This window comes from Corvus hawaiiensis, chromosome 6 (genome assembly GCF_020740725.1).
Source record: "Corvus hawaiiensis isolate bCorHaw1 chromosome 6, bCorHaw1.pri.cur, whole genome shotgun sequence".
Classification (NCBI taxonomy): domain Eukaryota; kingdom Metazoa; phylum Chordata; class Aves; order Passeriformes; family Corvidae; genus Corvus; species Corvus hawaiiensis.
In genome coordinates, this window is record NC_063218.1 from 62,010,137 (window position 1) to 62,036,149 (window position 26,013).

The 26,013-nt window shown below is 39.6% G+C and overlaps 1 protein-coding gene across 3 annotated transcripts in view; it reads right to left on the reverse strand.

Annotated features, from left to right (window-relative positions):
• NELL1 (neural EGFL like 1) overlaps positions 1 to 26,013 on the reverse strand; it is a 293,487-nt gene that overhangs the window by 206,131 nt on the left and 61,343 nt on the right. For all 3 annotated transcript variants that reach the window (XM_048307246.1, XM_048307245.1, XM_048307244.1), the window contains exons 5-11: positions 23,196 to 23,292; positions 16,294 to 16,366; positions 15,977 to 16,059; positions 12,530 to 12,664; positions 11,612 to 11,714; positions 8,187 to 8,260; positions 895 to 994 (exon numbers count right to left, since the gene is read on the reverse strand). In XM_048307246.1, coding sequence (XP_048163203.1) covers positions 895 to 994; positions 8,187 to 8,260; positions 11,612 to 11,714; positions 12,530 to 12,664; positions 15,977 to 16,059; positions 16,294 to 16,366; positions 23,196 to 23,292 — 665 coding nt within the window. The remainder of the gene's footprint in view (positions 1 to 894; positions 995 to 8,186; positions 8,261 to 11,611; positions 11,715 to 12,529; positions 12,665 to 15,976; positions 16,060 to 16,293; positions 16,367 to 23,195; positions 23,293 to 26,013) is intronic.

Here is a 26,013-nt window from a genome sequence, read left to right on the forward strand (position 1 = left end):
ACCATCTAAGCCTGCAAATGTCTGATGCTCATTTGGCACACCTCTTGGCACACCTCTGAGGTGCATCACTAAAGGCAGATGAGATGTGAGTCCCGAGACACCAGGCTCCCCTTAAGCTCAGCTGAGACCCAGCACCAAGGGAGAGATGAGGAACAGAGATACAATACATAGGGAATGATTATTCACTCAGCAATTCACTGATCAGAACACGTTTTAAGAAGAAAGCTCGTTCAAGTTTCTTAACCTTGTGATACCTGCACATTTCTCATGTAAGAGGATTTCCTCAACTAAGATTTTAGCTATGGCCTGCTCAGTCTGGTCCAGCCTACAACCAGGACTCACGGGGCTGAAACGAAACAAGCAAGAGGAACCTCCATCTCAACATCCCATTGGAAGGAGGAAAAATGGGGTTCTGGGCTCCAGGGTTAATTTTTTAATTTTTGTTTTGCACTGGTATTATTTTACTGTCCATCTTAATTCATAAATTAGTCCTCAGAGTGCTCAAATCTAAATCAACCTCCTAATATCTATCAAACTAGAATTTTAACGTTATTTTTGCAATTTTAAAATAGAGACCTTAAAAACACATTTTCAAAACCCTGCAGTTGCAAGTTTAAGCAACAAAATATATTTCTTTTTCAAATATAGCATCCTTTTAATAGGAATTTTTAGGAGATATTGGTCCCTTTCTCCCCCAGCTCTTCCTTTTCTCCCTCCTCCTCTCTAATTCAGAGCAATTACAGCTTTGTATCTGGTAAGTCTTCTAACCAAAGGAGTATCACAGACTGGTTTTAGAATCAGGCTTACAGAGGTACTTAGTATTACAAAGGAATTGTTCCTTTCAATGTATCCCCTCTTGAACCAACAACTTATATTCCTTACAAGCTGGCTTACCTCTACAAACACTGCAACACTGGTTCTCTGGAAGAACGTGATCTTTTTCTGAGCAGTTCAGCGCTGGACAAGTCTCCGCTACTTTTACTAAAACTCCATTCTGAAAATAAACAACATTTTTTTTAAAATTACATTGGTGAAAACACATGCAGTGGCAAGGATCACATACTTTTCCATCTACAGCACTAGTAATTTCCAGTGACAACACTGGTAAACTAGCAAGAAGCAAGTTAAATTCATTTGTTCCACCATAATGTCAAATCTAGAGTAATCTACTGTGGTGCATTTCTCTGCTCAGCATCAAAATAAAACGATTACAAGGCACTTCAGCTCAAAATTCTATTCTAGTTTTACCAAATATGTAGTCTCAAAGTATAGTTGTCTTCTTTCTGAGTATTTGAAGGAATTAAAGAATTTCATTCCAAGTTAAAGACAATCTTCCTGCTTTCTGCAAGTCTGAGCTTTATTCCTCTTATTTCACAGTCTACATACTTCGCTGACAAGTTATTCAACGCCAATATACACAGCAAGACCAGTATTTTCAAGTGTTGTGTTGTTCTGTCATGTCCAATTACAAGAGTCTGTTGTTTAGAATTACTGATCACCTAATTTCCAAAATTAGGTCCTTCAAAGAAGAAAGCTCATCTTGAGATATCCCTATAGAAACTGCTGTGCAAAACCAAGCTAAAGATATTTCTGTGATTTTGATTTCTAGATTTAGAATAAGACTGTGATATGAGGGCTAGAAGCTGGTAGAAATTTTCTATAATCCTAGACATAGAGCGTTCATGGGGAGATTTTTGCACCAAATTTTACTCCATCTTCTTCCCACCCAGCAGATCAGCCTCACTATATCTCCAGACCAAACAGCTCTCCAGCTCTTTAGTTCCTTGTTTCTTAAAATCCTGTCCCAAAATAGCCTCCTCTTTTACCTTATCCCCCCCTCTAGCCTTTTTCATACCATAATTTACTTGTTCAGCACTTCAGCACCCCTTCTGCAGCTATGCCATCACTGAGAACTGGCAAGTGGAGCAGAAATTAAGAACTAGGATTTTTGCTCAGTAGGAACTACAGTAACTACCCCACAGGACTGTCCACACCTGAGTAATCTCATTTTCCAAGCTGTGAAACTCCACTAAGAAAGCAGGCAGCCTGCTATGTTGCCAAAACACCTTTTTAACGTTAGTCTTGTCCCCACTCCTCCCAAAATATTTTTCATTACATCTCTGATCATGGAATGAAAAGATGGAGTAACAATTTCTGCTTTCCTCAAACAAAGAAATTTCATTTTCCAGCTATCATGATGGCAGAGACAAGTTTAAAAATATGATCCAAACACACCCAGGTCTAGGAAAGCAGAGGAAAACCAATACCAAAAAATAGACAAAACTTTATTAAAGCCATCATTCTCATAATCTGAGGAGAAATTACCTGTGAGTCCACCCTGTATGAAGAAACACCTCAGTGTATAAGCTTGCTTTCCTATCTACACTACACTGTGCCACACCATGCCGAAGCACCGGCTCAGGTGCCAGAAACAGCAGAGGTAAAACCTTTGCTGATAATCAGCCTTGCCGCTTTGCCTCACCACACCAGTTCAGCTATGTCCCTCCAGGCTCCAGAAGGAGTTCTCACAGCATCAAACTGCCCTACAGACTTAGGAAATGCCTGCTGAGTCTACAAGGCACAAGTTATGTGCCTGGAGTGCCCAGCAGCCTACAAGACTTACAGCTGAGAAGTGAAGCCAACCCAGGGAATGCAAATCTGACCATTCTGCGCAGCCACTGCCCTTGACACTACAATCTTAAGGCTAAGCAGGGCCAATTGCCTTTACTGGCAAGTTGCATCAGCTGCTGTCATGAAAAATAATGCTAAAAAAAAATCCCCACAGGCATCTGCTTTTCTTATTTTTTGTAAGAAAAAGCAGCTCCCTACAGCAGCATGGAAAGCACACATCATCAGAGCAAGTGCCCACAAAGAACAGTGAAGTTAATGGAGGCATTAGGTCTCCTCCTGATCTCACTTCCACAAAGGAAAGGGAGGAATCCCCCACGGTTGCCTGTGCAACTGCAGTATCAAAGGTGATAAAAGAACCAGACACCAAGCCATCATTTACTATCACGTTATCAACCAACCAGCTAGAATAGCTCTGGCTGTAACTCATTGCCTATTTAAGCTCAGACAGGACAATTACAGCAGAAAGAGTAAATGACGTCAGCATACGGACAAAAAGTGTTGACTGACAAAAAATCTGGCCAAAAAAACATGGCAAGAAATGGTATGAAAGTCAAATGAGTGTCAGGATGAGTCAAAAAGCTAAAGACAAATTTAATCCAAGCTCACAGCTTCTTTAGTGACTCACAAGGAGATAAAAGAACACAAATTGAGAATTCCATTAATTTAACAACAGTAAGATTTTATTTCCCTACGTTTCCTATTTTCTGCAGCATTTGCATCTTGGGAAAACAAATTAAACTTATTTGTAATTAAGTTTTAAAACAATTAAAACATTTCCATGTTGGGTTAAAATCAATTTGTTATAAACTAGTACAGATCCAATTATAAGAATTATCATCATCAGATTTCAGATTTTATCCACTGAGATAAGAAGAGTTCACACTTCAGAACTATGGCTTCAGGCAGCCTTAGCAAAATTGCTCCTTTTTGTATTCAATTCACATATGTAGCAGTCATAGAATGTGAACAGAAATAGATGTCAAAAAGACTTTTTTTTTCTGGAATAAATATATCAGGCTTCAGTTGTGACATACAATCCACAAGAATGAGATCTGGAGTCAAAAATTTACAACAAGATAATTAAATTTCTTGTAATTACAAAGGTAAGTACATAAAAAAAGGATTGGATTTAAACTTAATCAGTGACATGCAGTGAAAATCTGAACAACAAACAGCTCATCTCACATGACTGGCTTTGAAAATTAATAGCAAGATTTCAGATAAGGCTATTTTGGTGGGGCTTTTTTCCTGTCTGAATTTAGCTGTGCCCTGGTTTCAGCCAGGGTTGATCTCTGCAGCAGCCAGGAGGGGCATGGCCAGGACAGGAGGTTATTCTATAACCACCTCAACTTGAGGAGGGGGTGGTAGGGTAGGAGAGGGAGCAGTCAGGTATTGTTGTTCCCTGTGAATCGACCACCTCTTGCTTGTACCCTTTGTCATCAGTATTGTTGCTGTTATTGTTTATTTTCTTATCTACTTGCTGATTCCAGTAAACTGTTCTTTTCTCAACCTGTGATCTTTACCTTTTGTGCCTCCAATTCTCCTCTCCATCCCACCCAGGGGAAGCGAGAGAGACATGGTTTCAGTGAGAGCACCACACCTGGGAATATCATTCCTAAGGCACAACAAGCTGTTATTAATCAGTCTCTCAAGACAAAGTTTCAAACAGCAGCCTTAGTTGTCACTCTAAGAAGCACATCATTCCTTACCTTTATGTCATACATGAAATGGAGTGTTGGCCTTTGCACATTAAGTGTTTTCAACTTTTAATTGTTAATTGCTTAATTATTGCTTATTCAAATTACCCATCAACCCAGTTGGACAGTTATTAAGTTCCAAAGTTACTCCCCTGATTAGTTGATTAAAGTGTTTTATATAATTCCGCGTTAAAAGTCCCTTGTTAATAAAGTTCCACAAGTTTGGTCCCCTCTTTAGTCCCTAAAAAGTGTAAAAACTCACAATGTCTTAATTCCTGCATGTGTCCAAGTTAATTACCCTGGTTTTAAGAGTTCTCTGAAATACTTATAGCCCAGTTTTAAACCTTTTACCAAGTGTTCCTAACCTTTGTAAGTTTTGAGTGAGTGTTAAGCTTTGCCAAAAAGGAGACCTTCTAACTGCAGGGAGCTATTTTTAGAACGCGGCTGTTGGCCGGCAACTGAGCACCGAGGCAACCTGGAATTTTAATGAGGACTTTTCCCACCTTTGGAGTCGATGACAATTTTTCCCCTAGACAACAGCAAGCCATTAGCAGACTGAGATTACCTCACCTCAAGACACCACCAATCATCCAAGACCATGGAGGCTGGACACTGGGCGGTCATGGGCGGGACCCAGACTTTATAAAACTGCTGGACACCAGATCAGAGGGGCCATTTTCACCTCAGATTAGCTGGTGGTGAAGTGCTGGGAGTACAGGCCTCTACCTCTTTCAAAAGGCAATTTTACCATTCAGACTTTGGGCGAGCTGAAGTCACCCAGTGTTGTAAGGTCTCTGGTTTGGGACTTCCGAGCCAGTTCGGCCAACAAGGTCTCTAATCACTGCAGACCCGGGGGTTTTTTTGGCTTTGTAATTGTTTTGTACTTGGAATTTTTTTTTGCTGATTGTTCTTTTAATAAATTGTTCTTAATTATTTTATTTAAGAACCAAGAGTTGTCTCATTCCTCACATTTTACAAAAAGCTTTTTAGTCCACCTTCCTGAAAGCTGTGGGCCCTGTCCATCTCGTATGGCACAGTGTGACTGCCTGCTGCCAGCATTAATGAAGAGGCATTTATTTTTGTACCCTTTGCTGTCAAGCATGTCGTCTGTTTATGAACGGCATCATGTCATTCACAGGCAGCTGCTCAACTGCAAATTCTCACTCCAACAAAAGTCATAAAAATATTTCCATTGACTTTTCATGGCCCACATCGCCATACTGGTGAAACAAAAACAAAAACCAAAACCAAAAACAAAAACAAAAAAAAAAACAAAAACAAAAAAACCAAACCTAAACAAACCAACCAGCAAAAAAATCAAACACTTTTTGAATGCAAAAAGGTGCAGTTACCAGAAGTTCATACACACTTGCATTTTCTGGCCTTCCCACCACAAGACAGAGATGGAACAGCTGGGGAGAGATCAGCCTTGGGCCATGAGCATATATATAGACTGGAGCATCTCACAGGAGGAAAGGCTGAGAGAGCTGGGACTGTAGCCTGAAGGGGAGAAGGCTCAGAGGGGACCCTACAGACACATAAAATACCCAAAGGGAAAGCGTGAAGAGGGTGGAGCCAGGCTCTTCTCAGCGGTGCCCACTGACAGGACCAGGGCCCACAGGCACAAACTGAAACACAGCAGGGTCCACCTGAACATCAGGAAACACTCTCTCAGTGTGAGGCTGCCCAGGGAAGCTGTGGAGTCTCCATCCTTGGAGATATTCAAAAGCCATTTGGACGTGGTCCTGGGCAACTGGCTCCAGGTAACCCAGCTCAAGCAGGAGAGTTGGAGAAGATGACCTCCAGAGGTCCCTTCCAATCTGGACTGTTCTGTGATTGTTAGAAATACCGGTGTGCTCATTTTATCATTGTAGATTCATCTAGAGAGTGTTTGTGGGCAGGATTCCAGCTGGGAGTGGTTGTTCATGAGTAACATCTGTGCTTATGGTTAAGAGAATATGCATCATAAATATTTTTACTCTGGATTAGTTTCCAAAAATTAAAAAAAGGTCTCTCAGCCTGATAAAGAAAATCTTTAATCTAGCTGGATCCATCAGTAGTAGTACTATTTTTGTTAGATGAAAAAACTATGAAAGTTAAAAGCCTCTTAAGGTTGTATCAGTACCTATGCAAAGAATAAGGAATCTATCTTCAAATAAAAATTGAAATGTGAACTTTCAACTTAATCTTTTTGACATTACCCCACTTACAGATATATCCTCCTCTACAAAGATTTTTAAGTCATCTTTATCAACACTATTACACTGATGGTAGATGTGTACCCTCCAACATATTCCTTCATGGATCAGCAGCTTTTGAAACTTGATGTCAGTTTTTCAAGTCTGGAAAATTAAATTATGTTAAATTTGGTATGGTACTCCCTTATGACAAAGTCCTTCCTTTATTCATACGACACCTTGTCTACATAGGACAGAAAACAGTGACATAGCCACAGTTTGACTCATCACCATTCATCTTTCATCTAATGAGCATTCCTAACTGAGGTCAGATTAAGAGGTCATGCTGAAGACATATTGAATGAACCTCCTGCATGGAGACACAACACCCCACAGAAACAGATGCAAGCAGCCTCTTAAAAACTCTCCCCAGGACAGTGAGGTTTAGTATCTTCTTGAAGCACAGCTGTGGAAAGAACTTCAGTTTGTTGGGATTTTTCTGAAGGCATGCATCAAACATTTTTTTATGGTGTTACATTCACAGATGCCATTTTGAATATTTATCAATACTGTCCATTAAGAGGCAAATACCAATTGCAATGTTACAGTAATTAACATTGCCATATCATTTTCCTTTTACAATAAGCAAAATACAAAAGCTGTTTCCATTATTTTACTCATTCCTAATGACAGGTATTTGATGGTTGGTATTTGCTGTTAATCTTCATGAATGTATTATCATACCCCTAATGATGAATATAATGCCCTTATTTATAGCACAGAGAAGTTCCGCAGACATAATTCAGGTCACTCTCTCTGGTTTCACTTTAATGTGCAAACACTCCTGTTCTCATTTCATACAGGTACTCCCCCTCTCCAATAAACATTCTATGTCATATTATAAATAACAGGCATCTTAGTCTGCTTTCCAAGGCAACGACCTTGCCCACGTATTTGTATACGCAGTGCTGAACACCCCATACAGCTCAATGGTAACAATAGCAAAGTAATTCTGCATAACAAGCTGTTTTCACAACATCTGCAGCCAGTTATTGTCCATTTCCATTAGTGAACATGAAATTGCTACTCTGTACACTCAGCTCCAAGCACAACAATAACCCGATCAATGTAATCTTTTCCTATACGCACATTCACCAACACTCCCTGAACGGATCTAACACAGCCTTCGTTCACCTGTGTTCTTAAATACTGTCATAGTCCAAATGTTAAGAATTTGCCAAGAAAGACCTCAGTCTGCTCCAATACTCAGTAATTTACCTCAACTATTAGAAGAGCTATATATAATTTAAACAATACTAGGGGAAATACAGAGTAACTCAAACAATATAACACGAAGGTTGCTTCAAATTTTCGCAATTTGGCTGAAACAAGTCATTTGGTCAAGATGCTGTTACTTTTTTCCTAAAGATCATGAAAGCAGAGATAAGAGAAAACATCTTTCCAAATAATTTTGCCCATATTTTTCTTATCCCGCAAGGGTCATATTCCTGCCTTGTTTTCATATTTGTGGCTTTCACTGACTTCAAGGTCACCTTTTCAAGACAACAGATGTCACATTTGCATGAAGGAAGCCTAAAGAAATGCACTAAGTTTACACTGTCACTTCTGAACACCAGAGATACATTTAAAATCAGGAAAAGTTTATGCAACTGAAACTTACTCGACATTCCCTGCAGCTCTTGGTTAATACTCGTTGACCTTCTGCTAGCACTTTGCCTCCATAGATACACTTGGCTGTAATTCGAGAGAAGGAGGAGGGAGATTAAAAATTAATTAAATCAGTATTTAAGCAGCAACTAAATGCAAGGTATAACATGAAAGTAAAACCAGTATTCACATCCACTGAAAAAAATATGAATACTTTAAAAATATGATACATTTTGCTTTCATCAGAAGTCAGTATCACATATAATTACAAACAAAGTAACAAACAATAAATTCATTTTAAGAAAAAGTAGCATCTTCACCCAACCTAAAGAGAGGGAATAGGAGCATAGACAATGTGTCCTGGACTAAACTCCCTACCATTCAATAGAAAATATTTTCACTACTGAGATCGCGTAGAGTAGCTACAGTATTTGTGTTACTAGAGGTCCTCATGACTCACTTCAAGAACTGGAGACATTTATTAGAGTACAGTTCATCATGAGAATAATACAAGCACAGATTTCAATTAAGCCTTCCCATTTTTTGTGGGCACAAAGGTGAACTCTTCAACTTGCTGGAGGACTGCACGAACAGATCAGATGCAGCGAATGACTGTACCAAATTAACAAACTGCAAAAATCTGTTTCAGAAAAATATTCTTCAAGCACACATGAAATACGCAGATTTCCCAAGAAACTGAGAGCTCCTACTACAAAATTCTTCTCTGAAGTTTTGACCCTTCTGCCAAAGACAAGCGGCTCCACAAATGAACAGACTGGAACACATGATCATTCCTCATTCACTTCAAGGCAAAGTGGACTAGCTCAGGACTACTGCCACCATGAAAAAGGCAACCTGCAGCAGGGCCACAGGAGCAAACAGCTTGGTCAATTATGACCGGAATTATCACAGTCCCCATGCAACTACATGGCTAAATTCCAATTCCAGAGAAGGACAGTAAATCCATCAATTAAAGAGAACAGCTGGACTGTTACGATCTCACACAAATCAAGTATCCAGCATAAAAGCACCCTACATTACTAGCCAGATCAATGCTAAACACTGATAAAATAACTTTCTGCTGTGGCATTTCAGCTCTTTCTGTACTTGGCCAGTAAAAGTCTGACCTGGGACCCTGAAAGGAAAGCTAAAAGATGCGAATCCTATGTTGCAATTGAACTTCAAAAGTTTGCAGAGTCAAGCCACATGCACAGTGCAAGTGTTCACAGTCTGTTCTCAAAAGACACACTATCTAGGACTGTTTTACCTCAATTTCCTTCCTGAGTGCCCAGGTAAGGGAAGCACTCACAGGTGCAAGTGTGTCCCTCTTACAGGTGATGCCAATAGTTCCACAGCAGCAACTGTCACAGCCAGATTGATTCCCAAATTTTAAGCAAAAGAGACTGCTAGATCAATCTTCATGAACCTTCAGACATCAATTTGCTTCTAATGACTCTTTGTGAAAATGCTCATTTCTTCCAAAAAAAAAAAAAAGAATGATTTATGATTTTCAGGATAACTCAGTTCTCATCATCACTAAAGCATTTTAAAACAGGCTTCTTCCTTTTGGTATCCTAGTTTTCTTTGTTTTTCAAAAGCTGCCCTAGTTTTTATGCCCAACTTGTTGTGATCTCACTTCTGAAGAAAACTTCAGATGAGGAAGCTTCATTTAAATTAGGAATCCCAGTAACTATTTTTAGGAGAATATGAACTAGAGACATTTCCTTTTTCTTTCTGTCTGTTTTCCTGACAAGAATGGACACACCAGAAAGCAAGTTAATGTCTGATTCAGAAAAATGATATTTAAAACAAAATTATAGTTTTTTGCCAAATATTATTTGAAATGCTAACACAAGGTGGCAGGGATCAAAACTGAACTGCCTAAACCCCTTAACACATCAGACATTAGAGCTACTTTGCTCATTAACCCTTAGCTAAGACGGGAAAGTGCCCAATAACCCAGCCATTCAATAATCCCTAGAGACAGCAAATTACAACTGATGGTTCTATCAGAGCTAAATAGAAAAAGCACAGAGAAAATAACACCTGCAGTGCAGCTCTTTGGAAAACCTCTGCAATTACTACTATCTACCTAGAGGTGACTAACTGTGGTCCTAGCACATCATTTTGTCAAGGAGCTGGCGTTTACAATCAATTTCAATCAACTTCCATACATCTCTTCCCATTGACTGACATGCTGAGTTCTTGTCAGAATAACGAGTCAAGTTTGTGCCAATCACTGACAAAAGGCAAGTTTGATTGTTCATCTTACAAATAACAGGAACAGTTTACTCATGAGGGTATACACTGAATCTACAATTTTGTGCCTTCCAATTTCTTTGTGTCAGATTTTGACTCTTGTGCCTGCATCCAGTTTCATGAAAAAACTTCCTAGACTTTCAATGTTACAAATAAAAATATTTCGAGACAAAGAAATACAGGCCAGCATGGTCATTTTACCACCCAAGTACTCTGTTCATAAACTCCTTTTAGTATGCAGAATATTCATGCTGACATACAGCTGAGAGAAATGAGATTACGTAAGAAACGAGCAAGTGCAAGACCACAGCTAAAGGATATTTGTGCACAGAACTAATGAATTCAATGACTGAGAAAGGGTGACAGAATGCTAAAAAAGTGTTATTATTTTCCTAATAAATCCTAAAATAATTCAACATCCCTGTCTTAATAAATTATTGAAAGGCTCATGCATGAAGTTTACTCATCTTCCAGAACAGATCAGGGGAAAGAGAATTTGTGCTTCTTAAGTACGACTGGCATTAGTATACAGCTAAAATGTTAATACATAAATTGTCTTTGTTCCTTGCACTACTATTAAAGTAACAAATATTGAATATTCCTTCCATGAACATTACTTAACAGATTTCGTTTCCAGAAAAAGGAACTGAAAGCTGACAATAACACCGATCACAAAATTTACTTAGCTTTTCTTTCTTCTCATTAATTTATTTTGAAATTAATTACAGCAAACTACGGCTCCACACAGTGATACTAAGCCTGGGTCTGATATTGTCAAGTTTATTTTGAAGAACAGCCTTTTAACTTGAAATAAAAGAGAGGCAAAAAGATAACAGCTCGGTTAGTTACTCATCACAAAAGAAAGTTCAGACCATAGGCTTGATGCTCCTCAACACCAACAGGAGATACAAACTGGAACCAAGTCAGTCTTCCCAGCCCCCAACAGGATGAATAATTTTACACTAACAATAGGTAAAAATAGTACCTCAGAAATTTGCAATGCTTTTTCATTTCTCAGCAATTACTTATTTTCTTCTTAAATCATGTTTGCCACTATGACTCATGTTACCTGAATTACCAGGACCTCTGAAAATCATTACAAAATGTGCCTGCTGCCAGGACAAGTTTAATTCTGCTGAAATAGAAGGCAAAACTGAGAGGTCTGAGTGATGTACTTACCCTTGCACACTTTGCAGCACTGACTTTCCACATGCACTGGGAGGGCATCAGGGGGACATTCAAGAGGGGGACAGGACATCCTTCGGCATTCCACAACTCCGCTCTAAGCAAAGGGTTTTAAGACAAAATTCAACTACTGCCACTGCTATTAGTGAATACTTTGTACAAAACACTAAAAACTATTTAAGTAAATGAAAACAGCATTCTGCATTACAAACACATCCTTCACTAACGAATTTAATCCCACCCAGCTACAAGATGAGTCAAATGCAGCTGAAGGTGAACTGCCTCATTTTGATACGTTACTGGTTTTACTCCCCAGTCCCAAACTGCATTAACTGAAAAACATAAGTAAAGAACATAAGCCCTACTTTCTGTAGGCTGTTCCAATCATCTTTGAGATTTTTAACAATCAGGCTTCTATTTTCTTGAGTAAACAAAGGCTCTCTTCAGATATTTATCAAATAATTTCAAAGATATAAGTTTTACATACTAATTCTCTTTCTGTTCCTTGTATTCTTCATTCTGATAAATGCTGAAAACAAATCTGCAAGTTACCATGCAAGATGCAACTAAGCATCTATGAATACTATTAAGATAATGCCTCCTTTTTGAAAAAGCTACTGCAGTAAAAACAATTCCATCCAAACACAATGCCACCCCTTCACCCCAAGTCCTCACAGCTACAATTAGAACAAATAAGAAAGTATTGTCAAGGGAAAGCAGATTTTATGTATGAAGCTTACAAATAAGCAATGTCAAAATTTTATTTATTTTACCATTTCCCTCTCTATTGTCCACAATGCCACTAGATGCATACTAAATACATAATAATTCTCAGAGTGAACGTTATGTATTCAAAGGCCATTTTCACATTTCCATTAGATCCTATCCTTGAAACTCTTCAGAAATTCTTACTTTGCATGTGCAATTCCTGCAGTGATCATCTTCAACCCATGAGTCTTTGTCTCTGTAGATCAATCCATTTACTTGACAAGTCTTCTCACAATGACAGTCTTCCAATTGACTCAGTCTTGTTTCTGCATAATTTAACTATAAATGAAAGTAACTTGATGAGATTTTTGCAATTCACATTATTTAAAAACACACTAAACACATTATTTAGAAAAGCAAAAACCAGTATACTTATATTTAGCCAAACCAGCTTTGACTACAGTCTTCAAAACACTCAACCAGGAAATCAGCAGGTATAAACTAATCCTATTCCTCAGGTTTTGATGGAGTTAGATCATGGTCATCCCACATTATGATCAATGGAGAAACCATGCTCCTGGAGTAAACCCTGAGCTTGTGGCTAGCTCTGAACACGCCTTGCTGTTAGAACAGAAATACAAGCTTAATACTTAGCAGTAAATATGTGCATTCCTTCCCTGCCCATCCAAATAACTGAAAGATGACAGGTCTCTGTTAAAAAAAGGTTTTTTTTCTGGCAAAATAAATAATAAAAAAATAAAAATAAAATTAAAAAAAAAAAAACCAGACTGTCAAAATTTACATGGAAAATTTTGTGATTCATAGAACTATTCCTGGCTGTATAAACCCATGATGCAAATAAACCAGACTGCCTAGTCCATAAATGAACTCAGCTGCTTAATTTTTCTTGATTTTAATCAAAGTCAAGCTTGAACCTTTCTCACCTCCAGCAAGGAAAGACTCAGTAGAAAGTTTTGTGCTGGAAGTCTTCATGTAACAAACACATCTGAATACAAAGCACACCCTAGTGGAGGCTCATAATTTACCAAAAGAAGTTATATTCCACTCAGAGAAGTGCAGGAGATGCCCAGACTGATCTCAGCAGATTGTTAAAGCCACATGAATTATTTTAGCCATTATTTTTAAAGAGGAACTAATAGTACTCTAGCACAGCAGTAGGGAATGCTGCAATGTAACACAATCCTTTTCTCCTGCAGCAAATTAACATTTTAGCCAGATTCTAACACCCTGACATACAGTGTGTCTCTACTTAAGGACACAAGATTAAATCAATTGAAGATATCTACTGGAAAGATTCAGAATTAATTCAAATTATGACAAAAATAAAATAAGTTTTAAATGCTAGAATTTATTAGTCTTTATATGTCTTTACCAAACATAGGTAAGAAGAGGACATAAGGGTGGTTAGCTTGCTACAAGTCATGATCAAATGCTCCCTTTGTAGCATTCTGTGACAACCTGCCATAGACAGTGCTTTGCTGGAGCATTTACATAGGCCCTGTGTCCCATCCCGAGCCCACCAGACTCAGGAGAGGTACAGCCCAAGCAGGAGGGAACCTTCCTTTCCTGCTGTCATTCTGCATAACTTCCCAGCTACTAAAATTATTTGAGTCTGAAACCAGTAGCCAGATACTTCCTTCCCAGGCAAGCCCAGCCCTGAGTCTCCATAATTTTAATTTCTATAAACTGCACGTACACATTCATTGCAAACAACACTTGCTCATCTGTTCAATGCCAAGATACAGCTGTAACCAAACACAGATTGAGAGAGAGGATGAAATCCTGGATATAGAGGAGCCTAAAAGCAACAACTAGACACCAAACCACTTTCTCAAAACATCTTGTTCGTGCTCAGCATCTGTTGGTGCAGATCTGTAGGGATCTTCGCTGCTGTACATTAGCAAGCCCTCCTCTGACCACCTGCCCTGCCAAACAGGATCTCTGTGGGCAGCTGCACAGCCCTGCAAAGCCTTGACATGCATCATCCCCACAAAATATACTTGTATCTGCATTAGTACCACTTGCAGCTGTTGTGGCTAGGACTTAAAAGGCAGATACAAATCTTAATGCTTCCCTGCAGACTCCCCATTTTTAACTTGCATTTGTCTACCAAGTTAATTTTCTTTCCTTCTGCATGCATTTTTCCTGGACAACAGGAAACAACTGCAACAAAACAGTCAGTGGACTGCTGTAACAGAAAAGGAATTTGCAATGAAGGATTATGGCAGCACCACTTTATGAAAGCACAGAGTCTTTGCAGTACAAATACTGTGTTATTTGCTTCCCCTCATAAAGTACTAGCAAGCAAAATTATAATTAACATCAGAGAAAGCAAGTTACTCAGTACACTGCATAATTGGAACTTGCTCATACCACCAGCAGGGCTCAAAATAATTGCCTCCCTTTCACAGTACAAGCAGAAAACTGAACTAAAAGCTTCACATTTCGCATTCGGATCCAGCCTGTCCAAAGCATGTCAGCTGAGTAAGAGGACTGCCAGGATAATGCACACACTCTCCAAAAAACAGTTTCCCCTTTCCTGTTGGGAAGGGAAAGAGCATTTCAAGGCAGTGCAGTAAACAGTATAATGTTTTTACACAAGCAGCACTGCTATGCAAATCCTGTTTTGGAAATTCCTACAGTAACTACACTCAGAGTAAGGGCATCTACAGGTTGGTTGCATTTGCACTTAAATCTAAGTAATTAACATGTAAGTGCTGTTTCAAAAGAGACAATTAACTGCCCTCCACCACAAACCAGATGGTTCACCAACATTAACCTCAAAAAGTGTTCAGATTCTCCTTTGACACAGATCAAGGGTTTGGTCACCTCTAAAACACAGTTTCCTATCCCAACACTTCAGCACAGCCTTGCTGAAGGGCCTTGGCTAATGCTGAGGTTGCCTGTGTACTGTAGGAGCAGAGCCTAAAGAAAATTTCCAAAATCCCAAACAAACAAACAAAAAATCCCCAACTCTATAGATTCCCATTCATCCTATTCATGATGCAACTGGGGAGGGGGTGGGGGGGGAGAAGGAAGGAAAAAAAAACCAAACCCAAGCACACACCACATCACCTGGAGCTGAATTAACTTTTACACTGATAAAAACCATTGATCAAAAGTGATATCAAGGTTAGCACAGTCAGCAGGTTCACAGGCATTTTCATTTTGGGGCCTCATTTCAGTTCCCAGGAAGGAGACTACACCAGTCCTGAAGACTTCACAGGACTTCCCACAAGAAAACATCTCCCCTCTGACAGACAGCATCACATGGTGAGGAAATTGTTGAGGGATTTCACTCTTTTGTTTCTGCATTTATTCCTTTTGTTTCTGCATTTATTCCTCAGCATGAAAAGGGAAACCAAGCTAAGGCTTCTTACAAAACATCAGACTCTGCATATTTTGTCACTACCTTACAAATAATAAAGCAGAGAACAGAAACATTATTAAGCTTAAGAAACAACCATGGAGCCATATCCATAAGACTATGCAGACAGTAAGAAAAAAAATGACTCTACCATGAACATTTGGAATAATTTTCATGGTATAAGGAATGGCATATAGAATATCTTTGTCTTAGGGAAGGAAAGGAAGGAAATGGGCAACTAACAAAAAAGCTTAGGTACCTACTTTTGCAGTCATTTTTGCCAGGAGTTCTTGCAAATCCATGATTCCTTGCACCAGACTTAAGAAATCACTGCAGGTTGGGCATGCTCAATAGAGAAAGATTAAAAAGAAACAGAAAAGAAGAGAAGAAAAGACACAATAAACCATAAATAACCAACAATCTATCATACTAGATTTATCTGAATCTGTTTATATGGAATTTTTGCCTTCTGGAAGTCAGCACATGCAAAAATAACAAGCCTGAAAGTATTATTTTTAAAGCAAAGAAACAATCTGTATGAAAAATCTAAAACAGAGAGAATAAAAAGATTGCTACTTACTGCGATTCAGATTAGGACACTGTGTTATATATCCATTAGGTATAAAGATGATTTTCACATCTTGAATAATACCCTTTGTAAAAGAAGAGAAAACTGGTAATACAGATTACAAACATTCACTTAAATTTGTACAAGCTCTTTCACAAGTCATTTCTTCAGTGGATACAAAAAAAGATTACCAGCTCACTCTGCTTGTGAGGAAAATAACTGAAGATGAACAAAATAGAACAACTCCTCCTATCTTTCTGAGTGTTTGGATATTACAGCGATAATACTGCTTTGTCTTTAGTAATCACCAAATATAAGCTGCTTAAACGTCTTTAAATGGGGTGAGACTGGTGAAAAAAGCAGTGAAATAATATCCATTGCTCAAGCCGATGACACACTTTTCCAAAAGACAAAAAGAAAACACAGTAAAACTCTTTATTTTTTTAGCCAAATAAGGCTGTGAAATCAAACACTGAAAAGACAAGTACATAGTGCCAGATGTAAGTAACAGTTTACACTTCCATTGCTTGGTTTCATTAAGCCTCCTAGCTGCTCTGTATCTCAACAGGCAGTTTGGGTAATCGTGCCATCAGCCAGAATTAAATCCTCTCTCTAGCCCAGGCAGATAGAGATGCCCTGTGCAGGACTGGCAGAAGGTCAGAGCCAGTCAGTGCAGGTTGTATGGGGCTCCTAAACCAAACCAGGCATGACAGTGGGGAGGCAGAACCCACAGGTCCAGTGCCTGCTGCACCCTGCACCGTCCCCGCCCTGCAAGGACATCCCCAGTGGAAGCAGCAGATGGCCAGTGTCCCTGCACACCCAGGCCCTAAAGAACCCTGGACACTTCAGACAGTCCAGAAAATGCTGAAGCTTGTGTTTGTTCTTTTAAGCTCAGGATGAAGCTTTTGCTGCATCTTTGACTGTGCAATGTACTTACTTCACAGGATCCACTGGCTTTAATAATGTCATGGCCACTAAGGGAGAGGAGCAAGGGAAATCAAAGGATCTCTAGTGCTGATATTTGCACTTCTCTGTTAGTCAGATGTTGTGATGATGCCTTAAGGCATCAGTGACACAGCTCTATGTCCTCACAGACACAGAAAAATTTATTTCATCTGAAAAGAAATTTATCATGGCAGCAGTTACTATCTAATTAAATTACTGATTTGCCAGACTGTGCTTTAATTTTCAGTTAAATTGCAGTAGAGTGAATTTTGCAGACCAAGGACATCATCACTTGCTCATAGGCACTCAATCTCCACCCATAAATAGAGGCCTCAGACAGTCCTTAAAGCCTGGCAAGTAACATTTAACATTTATATCATCTGTTAAAAGAGCAGAATGTAATCAGCAAGCACTGTTTCCTGCTTGCTGTCTCATGATCAAATATTAACTGAAAATATTAATAGAGATAACCAGATCACCCTGTCTTCCTTGCATAAGTACATACATTTATTAACCTTTTCATCTATGAGAATAATGAAACCATAAGTAATGAGAAGTAATACTGTCACTGGAAATGGAACATCCTGAAAGCCATTTTACATACTTTCTGTCAGCAGTCATCAGTGAGAAATTAGAAGGTGAGGCATAAAAATATATTTCAAGACTTAAGCCTCTGCAGTGAAAAGCTCAACCAAGAGTAAATGAGATTATGAAGTTCCACCAGACTATATCACCTAACTAATGAGACACCATCCAGAGAGAAGTGATTTTTTTCTTCAGGCTTTTTTTTTGTTTGTTTTTGGGTTTTGGGGTTTTTTGTTTGGTTTGGTTTTTGGGTTTTGGGGTTTGGGGGGGGCGGGGGAGGTTGGGGTTTTTTTGTTGGTTTTTTTGTTGTTGTTTTTTTAGGTGCATCGTCAACTTCAAATGTGTTTGTTGCATCAGAGTCATACTGCTCAATTGTCTTTTGGACAGATTCGCATTTATACACAGCCTGAAGAGGAAACACAACTATTTTATGTGTAATTTCTGGCTACATGGAAGCGTATTACTTTGGAAAAACATAAGAATATGAACTTCAGTTCACTAGCACAGATGACTTCTAGGTCTGTAAACCATCTGAAACAGAATTATGATCAAACACAGAAGTAAACTTTCCAAGGGCAGAAATTTTGCTGATGTATTTTTTTAATAGAAAGACTTCATTGTAGGCAAACACTTATTACAGCCATAATTATTGTAACAAATATGAAAAAACTCTGATTATTCCTGCTTCAGCATTAAGTCTAGGCTCCCAAGAGCTTGGATTTTGTCCTTAACAGTGCAATGTCAGTGGTCAAAATCTTTCCAGTTTTTCCCTTCCCAAGCAGACATCACCTTTATGTTATCAATAAAAACATTTGGCTAATGACAATCAAAGCTTCAGCACAGCATCAGGACTTACTAGCTTGAAGAGCCTTCATCTGGTGCAGGCAGATTACCAGCTACAAAATGAAATCCAGGTCTGCAGCACTAAATATCAAGCCCATTCCATGAGAACATAATGCAAAAAGCCCAGTTTATTGCACTTCTCAGATATCTACTAAATAGAACAGTCCTCCCACATTCTGTGAAAAGGCTCATATATTCCATGAGCTCTCCACTTCTGCATTTTCATTTCCTCCACTGCCTTTCATCCTCTTTAAAACCTACTTCTCCCACAGAGATAATGTGAGCCAAACAGCTGTGCAAGTTGCACTGGCCAGCGCTGCGAAAGGCTCTCCGCGGTGGCACCAGCAGACATGCCTGGAACTCCTGTGCCTTGGCAAAGCCATGCCAACACGCCCAGACTTCCACTCCATCAGCACTGTGCTGCTCCACTCAGGGCAGCCATGCCAGGCACCTGAACGCTGCCCTCAGCACTACGTTTAGTTTCACCTTAGTCCATACAACACTGAGTCCAAAATTATTACAGAAGCATATGACTATATAAATTATATACATGATACTGTGCAATAAAAATACCAATATGCTTCTCAAGCACCTAATACACAATCCCCAGACATGAGCAGGATCAATAGAGCCTGCTCTAGTAGTTATGAAAACTACTGTCTTGCAACATAAATCACCTTCTCACCAATGCATTAATAAGCTCATTTCTGCAGTAGCTCTTTGGGGGGACCCTTAGGGGGAAGGGTTCTCCTCAGCAGTAAAGCAAATTCTGCAGGTAATTCTGATCCTGGCAGCAATCAGATCCATCCTAGAGAGTGTTCCATGGATATCTGGCAGCACTCTTTTTCTCCATTCAGTTGCATTTGCTTCAGCTTCCTAACCTGATGATAATGGTATTCTCTAGCCCTGAAACAAACCCTGAGTTTCTGTGGCTGTCCTGGCTCTGTCCAGCACAGAGTTAATTTCTGCAGTAGCTGGGAGGGAGCATGGCTGGAACATGGTGATTATTCTACAGCATCTCATACCATTGCAGGAGGCAGGGGAAGGGACTCTCTCTTCCATGGAGAAAGAGTTCCTTATGGTCAAGAAAATGTGGAGGAGGGAGCCATCCGGTACCCTCTATTATCAAGAATGTTTATCTGGGTAAATAATTTCTTTTCCTATACCTTTTGTTAATAATATTGTTGCTGTTACTGTTCATTTTCTTATCTCATCACTCCTTCCAGTAATTTTTTCTTATCTACACCCATCATCTTCACCTTTTGTGTCTCTCATTCTGAACTCCATTCCATCACAGGGAGGAGGGGGAAGGAAAGGAGGAGTGAGAAATCAAGGTGTGATTTGGTGGGATTTGAGAGACTCCTGGTGGGAGGTTACTGAATTGGGGAGTACCATTCATAAACCACGACAGCCTTAATTTATCCATCTCTTATTCTACACCACTTATGTCCCACCCAGATCCTACACCCTCCAACTATATAGATACAGATACATAAATATACAGAGTCACAGGTATCATTTCTATAGTCAGTCAAATCCCCTTGTGGTACACATTGTTTCCCTGTCTCTGCATTACCCACCCAGGACCCAGGTCCTCCTTCCATGGAGCGGTTTGCCTTTGCTCAAGTTGCTCCTCTCTGGAGTCACCATAGCATTCTTCTTGCAAATACTGTCACTTTATCAGAGTCCTGTAGTTGTTCAGGGGTGAACTCCCAAAACACTGGAGAATTTCTCTAAATACCAGCCCATTTACTCCCACGTTCCATGACATTCATGATTATTGCCCCTCAGGGCAGATCTCTGAATGAACCTCCCAGAAACCTGACTCTAAACATGGTACTGTAGACCATACTGAGAAAACACAGCAGACATTGCAACAAGAACGTGCTTTCCTTAACATCCAAATGAAATTCAAAATTCTCAAAAGCTGTTTAACAGGCCTGAAGGAGGGAAAGGGGATGAAAAGCTGTGGAAAATCATCCTCCCCTCTTTGCCCCACAGACTGGTTATGATTATTAATGGACTCCCCACATAAGCACCTGAGGTAAGGGTAGGAGAGCAACACTGAACACACATCCAAAATGATCCTCATTGCCCTTGATGTTATCAAGTCATAAGCAGATATCACACAGTATAGCAACAAAGCAATCCTGATCCCTCTCCCTACACTGAAAAAGAACATAGCAAGGGGCACATCAGGGAATAGATACAGGCTTAGGCATCACACCCACATGAACAAGCCAAGCAACATTGTGGCCAGTGCTCCATACCTAATACCACAGAAGCTTAAATCAAATTAGCTTTCAACCTGCTCAGGCTCTGTTATTTCCACCCTTCGTACCACACATTGGCCACCAGTTAAGGCTGTCCTGCTTTAGGAATGGTACTCCCCAGTTCAGTATCCCCACCAAGACTCTCCCAAGCCTCAGGCTGTTCTCTCTCAATCCCCTTTCTCTACCCCTCCCTGCTGTGGTAGGAAGGAGTTGAGAACTGGAGGCACAAAAGGTGAAGATCACAGAGCGATGAGATAAAAAAATTAACAGTAACAGTATCAGTAACAAAAGGTATAGAAAAGATATTATTCACACAACAAGCATTCCCAGTAATAACAATACTGGATGGCTCCTTCCACTGTGTTTTCTCGACCAGAAGGAACTCTTTCTCCTTGGAAGAGAAGGTGTTCTCCTCACCCCCTGCAATTGCATGAGGGGGTATAGAATAACCTCCATGTCCCAGCCATGCTCCCTCCCAGCTACTGCGAAAATTAACCCTGTCCTGGACAGAGTCGGGACAGCTGCACAAACAAACCTGAAGCACATAGCTTTCAAACTAAGTAGTTCATGGGATTGCCTTCAAAGCCAACAGAAAAGCTCTCCTAAGCCTGCTCCAAACTTGCTCCCGCCACTGCTGTGCTACAACCACTGTCTTGGCTGAATTCCGAGTGCTTGGCCATGTCAGGCAAGTTACAACCAGCAAGAGATACCAGGAGCAAGGGGTGAGACTTCAGTTCCCCTGATAACACCACAGAGCACTTCACTCCCCAGCACGGCCACAGGTACAGCAGGACTGCTTGTGGAATAATCACTGTAAATAATGATGTGGAACAAAAGCACAGACACAAAAAATTGCTGCTGCTGGACAGTGACTTAGGACTATCATACCCCCTCCTGCCCCTTCTGATATACCAAAGAATTAAAACCTAATATAGGTATGAGAATATGACCAAAATGTGCTTTAATGCTACTCGTTTATGGAGAGAAACAACAATTAATTATCATTAAAATAAGAAAACTTCAGGAATGGCAGAGACGATATTCAGAACAGTATCCAGTGCTTTTCCCTATGCACATTTTCATGGCTCCAACACACATACAAAAATGCTAATTCTTTTTTAATGCTCTTATTTCCCTGCAGATCTCTGTTTACATTAAGGAAAATATATCTATTTTTTTATATGCTGAAACAGTGAAACAAATTGCTCTGAAAAAGAAAGGGAGATCCTGCTGAGCATATAAATACATGGAAAGAGATGTGTACTCTTCACAGACTGGCAAAATCCCAAGTTTTTGCAATGAGTAACATAAAAAAGTAAGACTTCTGAAACTCTCAAGCAGGATTAAAAAAAACACAACCAATTATATTTCTGCCCTGAAGAAAGTTAGTAAAATATTCAAGCATGCATAAAGCAAAGTAAGGCACTTGTCTGCTTTCATTATGATCAATAAAAATTGTCAGTTCATTAGCATATCATTAGCTACCCTGCTGTTTCCAAAGTGTTAACACATAGAAATATTAATTTACAAACATATAATATCCCAGAGTTCTGAGGCTCTGACTGCCTGCATAAAATAAGAATTTAAGACGGGCGACTCCAGTATAACTTCTTCCTTTTCCTGTGTAGCTATAAACATATGTTTACCATCTGTGGAATAGTGGGAAGCAGCTGAGGTAAAAAACCAACAGCTGTAGAATAAAATAATACTATCAATTTCACTTCACAGTGACAGCTCAGCTGCTGGAGGATGAAATGCACTCTAGGTTCAGCGCAACCCTCAGACTATCATTTAAGTTAAAACTTGGCTTTTACCTCTGTTTCACAATTAAAATTGTTACCTACTATGCTGAAGTAAGTTTAGCATAATTGTCCTAGCTTGTTGGAAATCTGGGGACTTTGGGGAGACATCCTCAGAAAAGAGGCAACTTGTAAAATTGTCTTAGGAACTGACGGCTTCACAGGGAAGCCGAGTGGGTGGTAAATCACCGTGGCAACAAATCCATGCCCAGACTGAGGATAGGCAGATTGGCCTATTGCTGCTCTATAGACTCCTTTCACAGATGAACACTTGCACTGTGGCTTGTTATCCAAAACTGGAATAAATACCAGAAACTTTTACCTTGTAAACAAGCTGTTTACAAACTGTCCACAGTTCCTACCAAACTTCATACGTATCATACTGCATGAGTCTCAGACAACTGATTGGAAGTATCTTGTTGACCCATCATTACTTTCCTTCTTCCCGTGCCATGTCATATCTGCTTACCTTAAAGAAACCATGTTTCCTGTTTCTCTGTCCGAGCCATAAATTGCTTTCAGGTGTCAAATTCGTTTCTGGGGGATCAATGACACGTTCATAAATCCTGTAGAGGGAATACATTGCATTTACTTGGATTTTCTCTTTCCTCTGAAAACTTCCTTGACAACATAAGGTAACAATAAAAGATGGAAAACAGAACCAAAAATAAAACCCCTAAAAAATTTTCATTAAACACAGTATTTATCACTGATCATGGTGAAGAAATTATGTTACAACTTTAAAATAAAAAATAAATAAAATCACAGATATATGAAGACTCCACAAAAATGAAACTCTCCTTGCACAGCTGTGCAGCACTAGACTAAAGAAATACAATACCAGAACCCACCACAGTAGGGAAAAAAATAAAATAGGACCATCCTAGTCTAGGGATGTCTTTCAAAATCTACCCTACCTAGAGAAAAATTGCAATCACACACAAGATCCAACCAAATCCAACAACCCCTTGGGGCTTTCAGACTGGTCAGAATTTTGAATAGACTTCACAAAAAAACTTTATGCTGCTCTACTCCCTTTTTTTCTTCCCTCTTTATTTGTGTCATTCATCCTTGCACGTGGCACTTTCTCCCCTTGTTACTGAATTTGCTCAGGCAGGGTGGTCACGTGTGGGGCCTCAAAGGTCTGACACAGAATGAGACCTCATTATATATGCCTGGTCCATAACCAACCTTTATGTACTGCATTAACTCGCACATGACTGCAGCAATCTGCATACCAAATTTCTAAAATTAACTCATGAGAAAATGCTGTAACACAATTTTTAAATTAACAAAGTATTTGGAATTCTAAAAAGGCTTTGCTTGGGGTTTTGTTTGTTCATTTTTAGAAAAGCTGTAATGAAGTTTCCATAACAACTTTTCCAGGAACACAGGCCGCTACAATGATACGATTTCAGAACATGAAAAATTCAAGGCCAGAGTTACTGACCGTGGATTCTCATATTGCCATGTCACATCAGAGGGAGCCATGAACTTACTGCTTCGTAACAAAAACAGCATGCTTAACAAGGATTATGGAGGAGATGATGAAATCTTTTTCTATTACTGTCCAGTGTACAGGGAGTATGAATTGCTGTGTAATCACACCAGTGTGACAGCCAAGAGAAGAACCTTTGAGTCTGCCAAGACCCTTAGCTTAAAGAGGTGAAATTATCTGTGGTCAAATTATTTTTCTTTCTTTAAAGCTATGGCTTTTAGAAAATGAACACATGAAAAACGAACACCAAAAAAAACCAGAAGTCAATCAACTGAACTTATCACACAGTTATCTTCCCAATGACAATCCAGGTGTTTCTAGCAGAGGCTCACTAAGTGTAATCAGTGATTTTTCGTGTTGTACTTGCTATGGGTATTGGGTTTATATTGCAAGGGTTTGGTGGCAGAGGACTGCAAGAGAAGCTGCCAGAAACATCCCCCATGTCTGGCAGAGCCAAGGCCAGCCAGCTCCAGGATGGATCCAGCACTGGCCAAGGCTGAGTCCATCACTTATGGTGGCAGCACCTCTGGAATAACATATCTGAGAAAGGAGAATAGTTACTGAGCAACAGCAATTCCATCTAGGGAGAGGGGCAAGAACACGTGAGAGAAACAGCTCTGCAGACACCCAGGTCAGTGCAGAAGGAGGGGGAGAAGATGCTCCAGGCACAGGAGCAGAGATTCCATGGGGAGGCAGCTGTTCCCCTGCAGTTCTATTCCCCATCCCCTCTGTGCCATCTGTGGGGAGGAGGCAGAGAAACATCAGGAGCGAAGGTAAGCACAGGAAGAAGAAAAGAGTGGGTGGAAGATACTTGGTTTTACTTCTCATTACCCTACTCTGATTTAACTGGTAACAAATTACACTAATTTCCCCAAGTAGTCTGTTTTGCCCACAACTGTAACTGGTGAGTGATCTCTCTCTGCCCTTATCTAGATCCACAAGCCTTTCATTATCTTCTTCTCTCCCTTGTCCAGTTGAGGAAGGGAGTGACAGAGTGGCTTTGATGGGCACCTGGTGTCCAGCCAGGGTCAAACCCACCATATCACATTATTGGAAAATTCATATATTTGCAGAGGTCTGGAATAACATCCCAGTATTAAAGAACTTCTAGAAAGATCTAAAAAGTTATGTCAAAGTACAGAGTCCTACATTCCACACACTTTTGCTTATCAAAACAAGGAGTAAACCATTTGTCAAGATGAAACAGAAGCAATATAGAAAACTAAAGGCTAACACTACATTTTTTTAAAGAAACAACAAGAAAGATCTCAAACCTAAGGACAAAACAGTGATATGAAAATTACAGCTTAAGAATGTGAGTACAGGAGTCAGAAGACTTCTTGTAATACTCATAATTTCATTGCTAAAGTTTATTATCATTATCATCAGCCCTAACTCATCACATTTCATGAGCATGATACATTCAGTGCTCTAGGAAATTCTTCTCTCTACTATTTAATTAGGTCTATCTATAAAATTACCATGCTGAGCTGTTTTACCTGTCCGAACAGCAAAACAAGACGATATTCTTTTAAAGCAGGTTTTGAGAATTACAGGAATCTTGCATGCACTGTATCAATAATTTAAAGTGTAAGTAGAGGCCTTCTGTCATACCTCATGCAAAACTGAACTACACAAATGCAGAACTGCTGCAAAATACTGAACGAGGAACAAAGAATTGACATGGTCCCTGAGCATGAGCTCCTTAAGAGCACGTGCTCTAAACTGCTCTATCATATTAGGAATTTATCTTTGTATATATAGCACAGCTTTATTCATAATTTTGGTT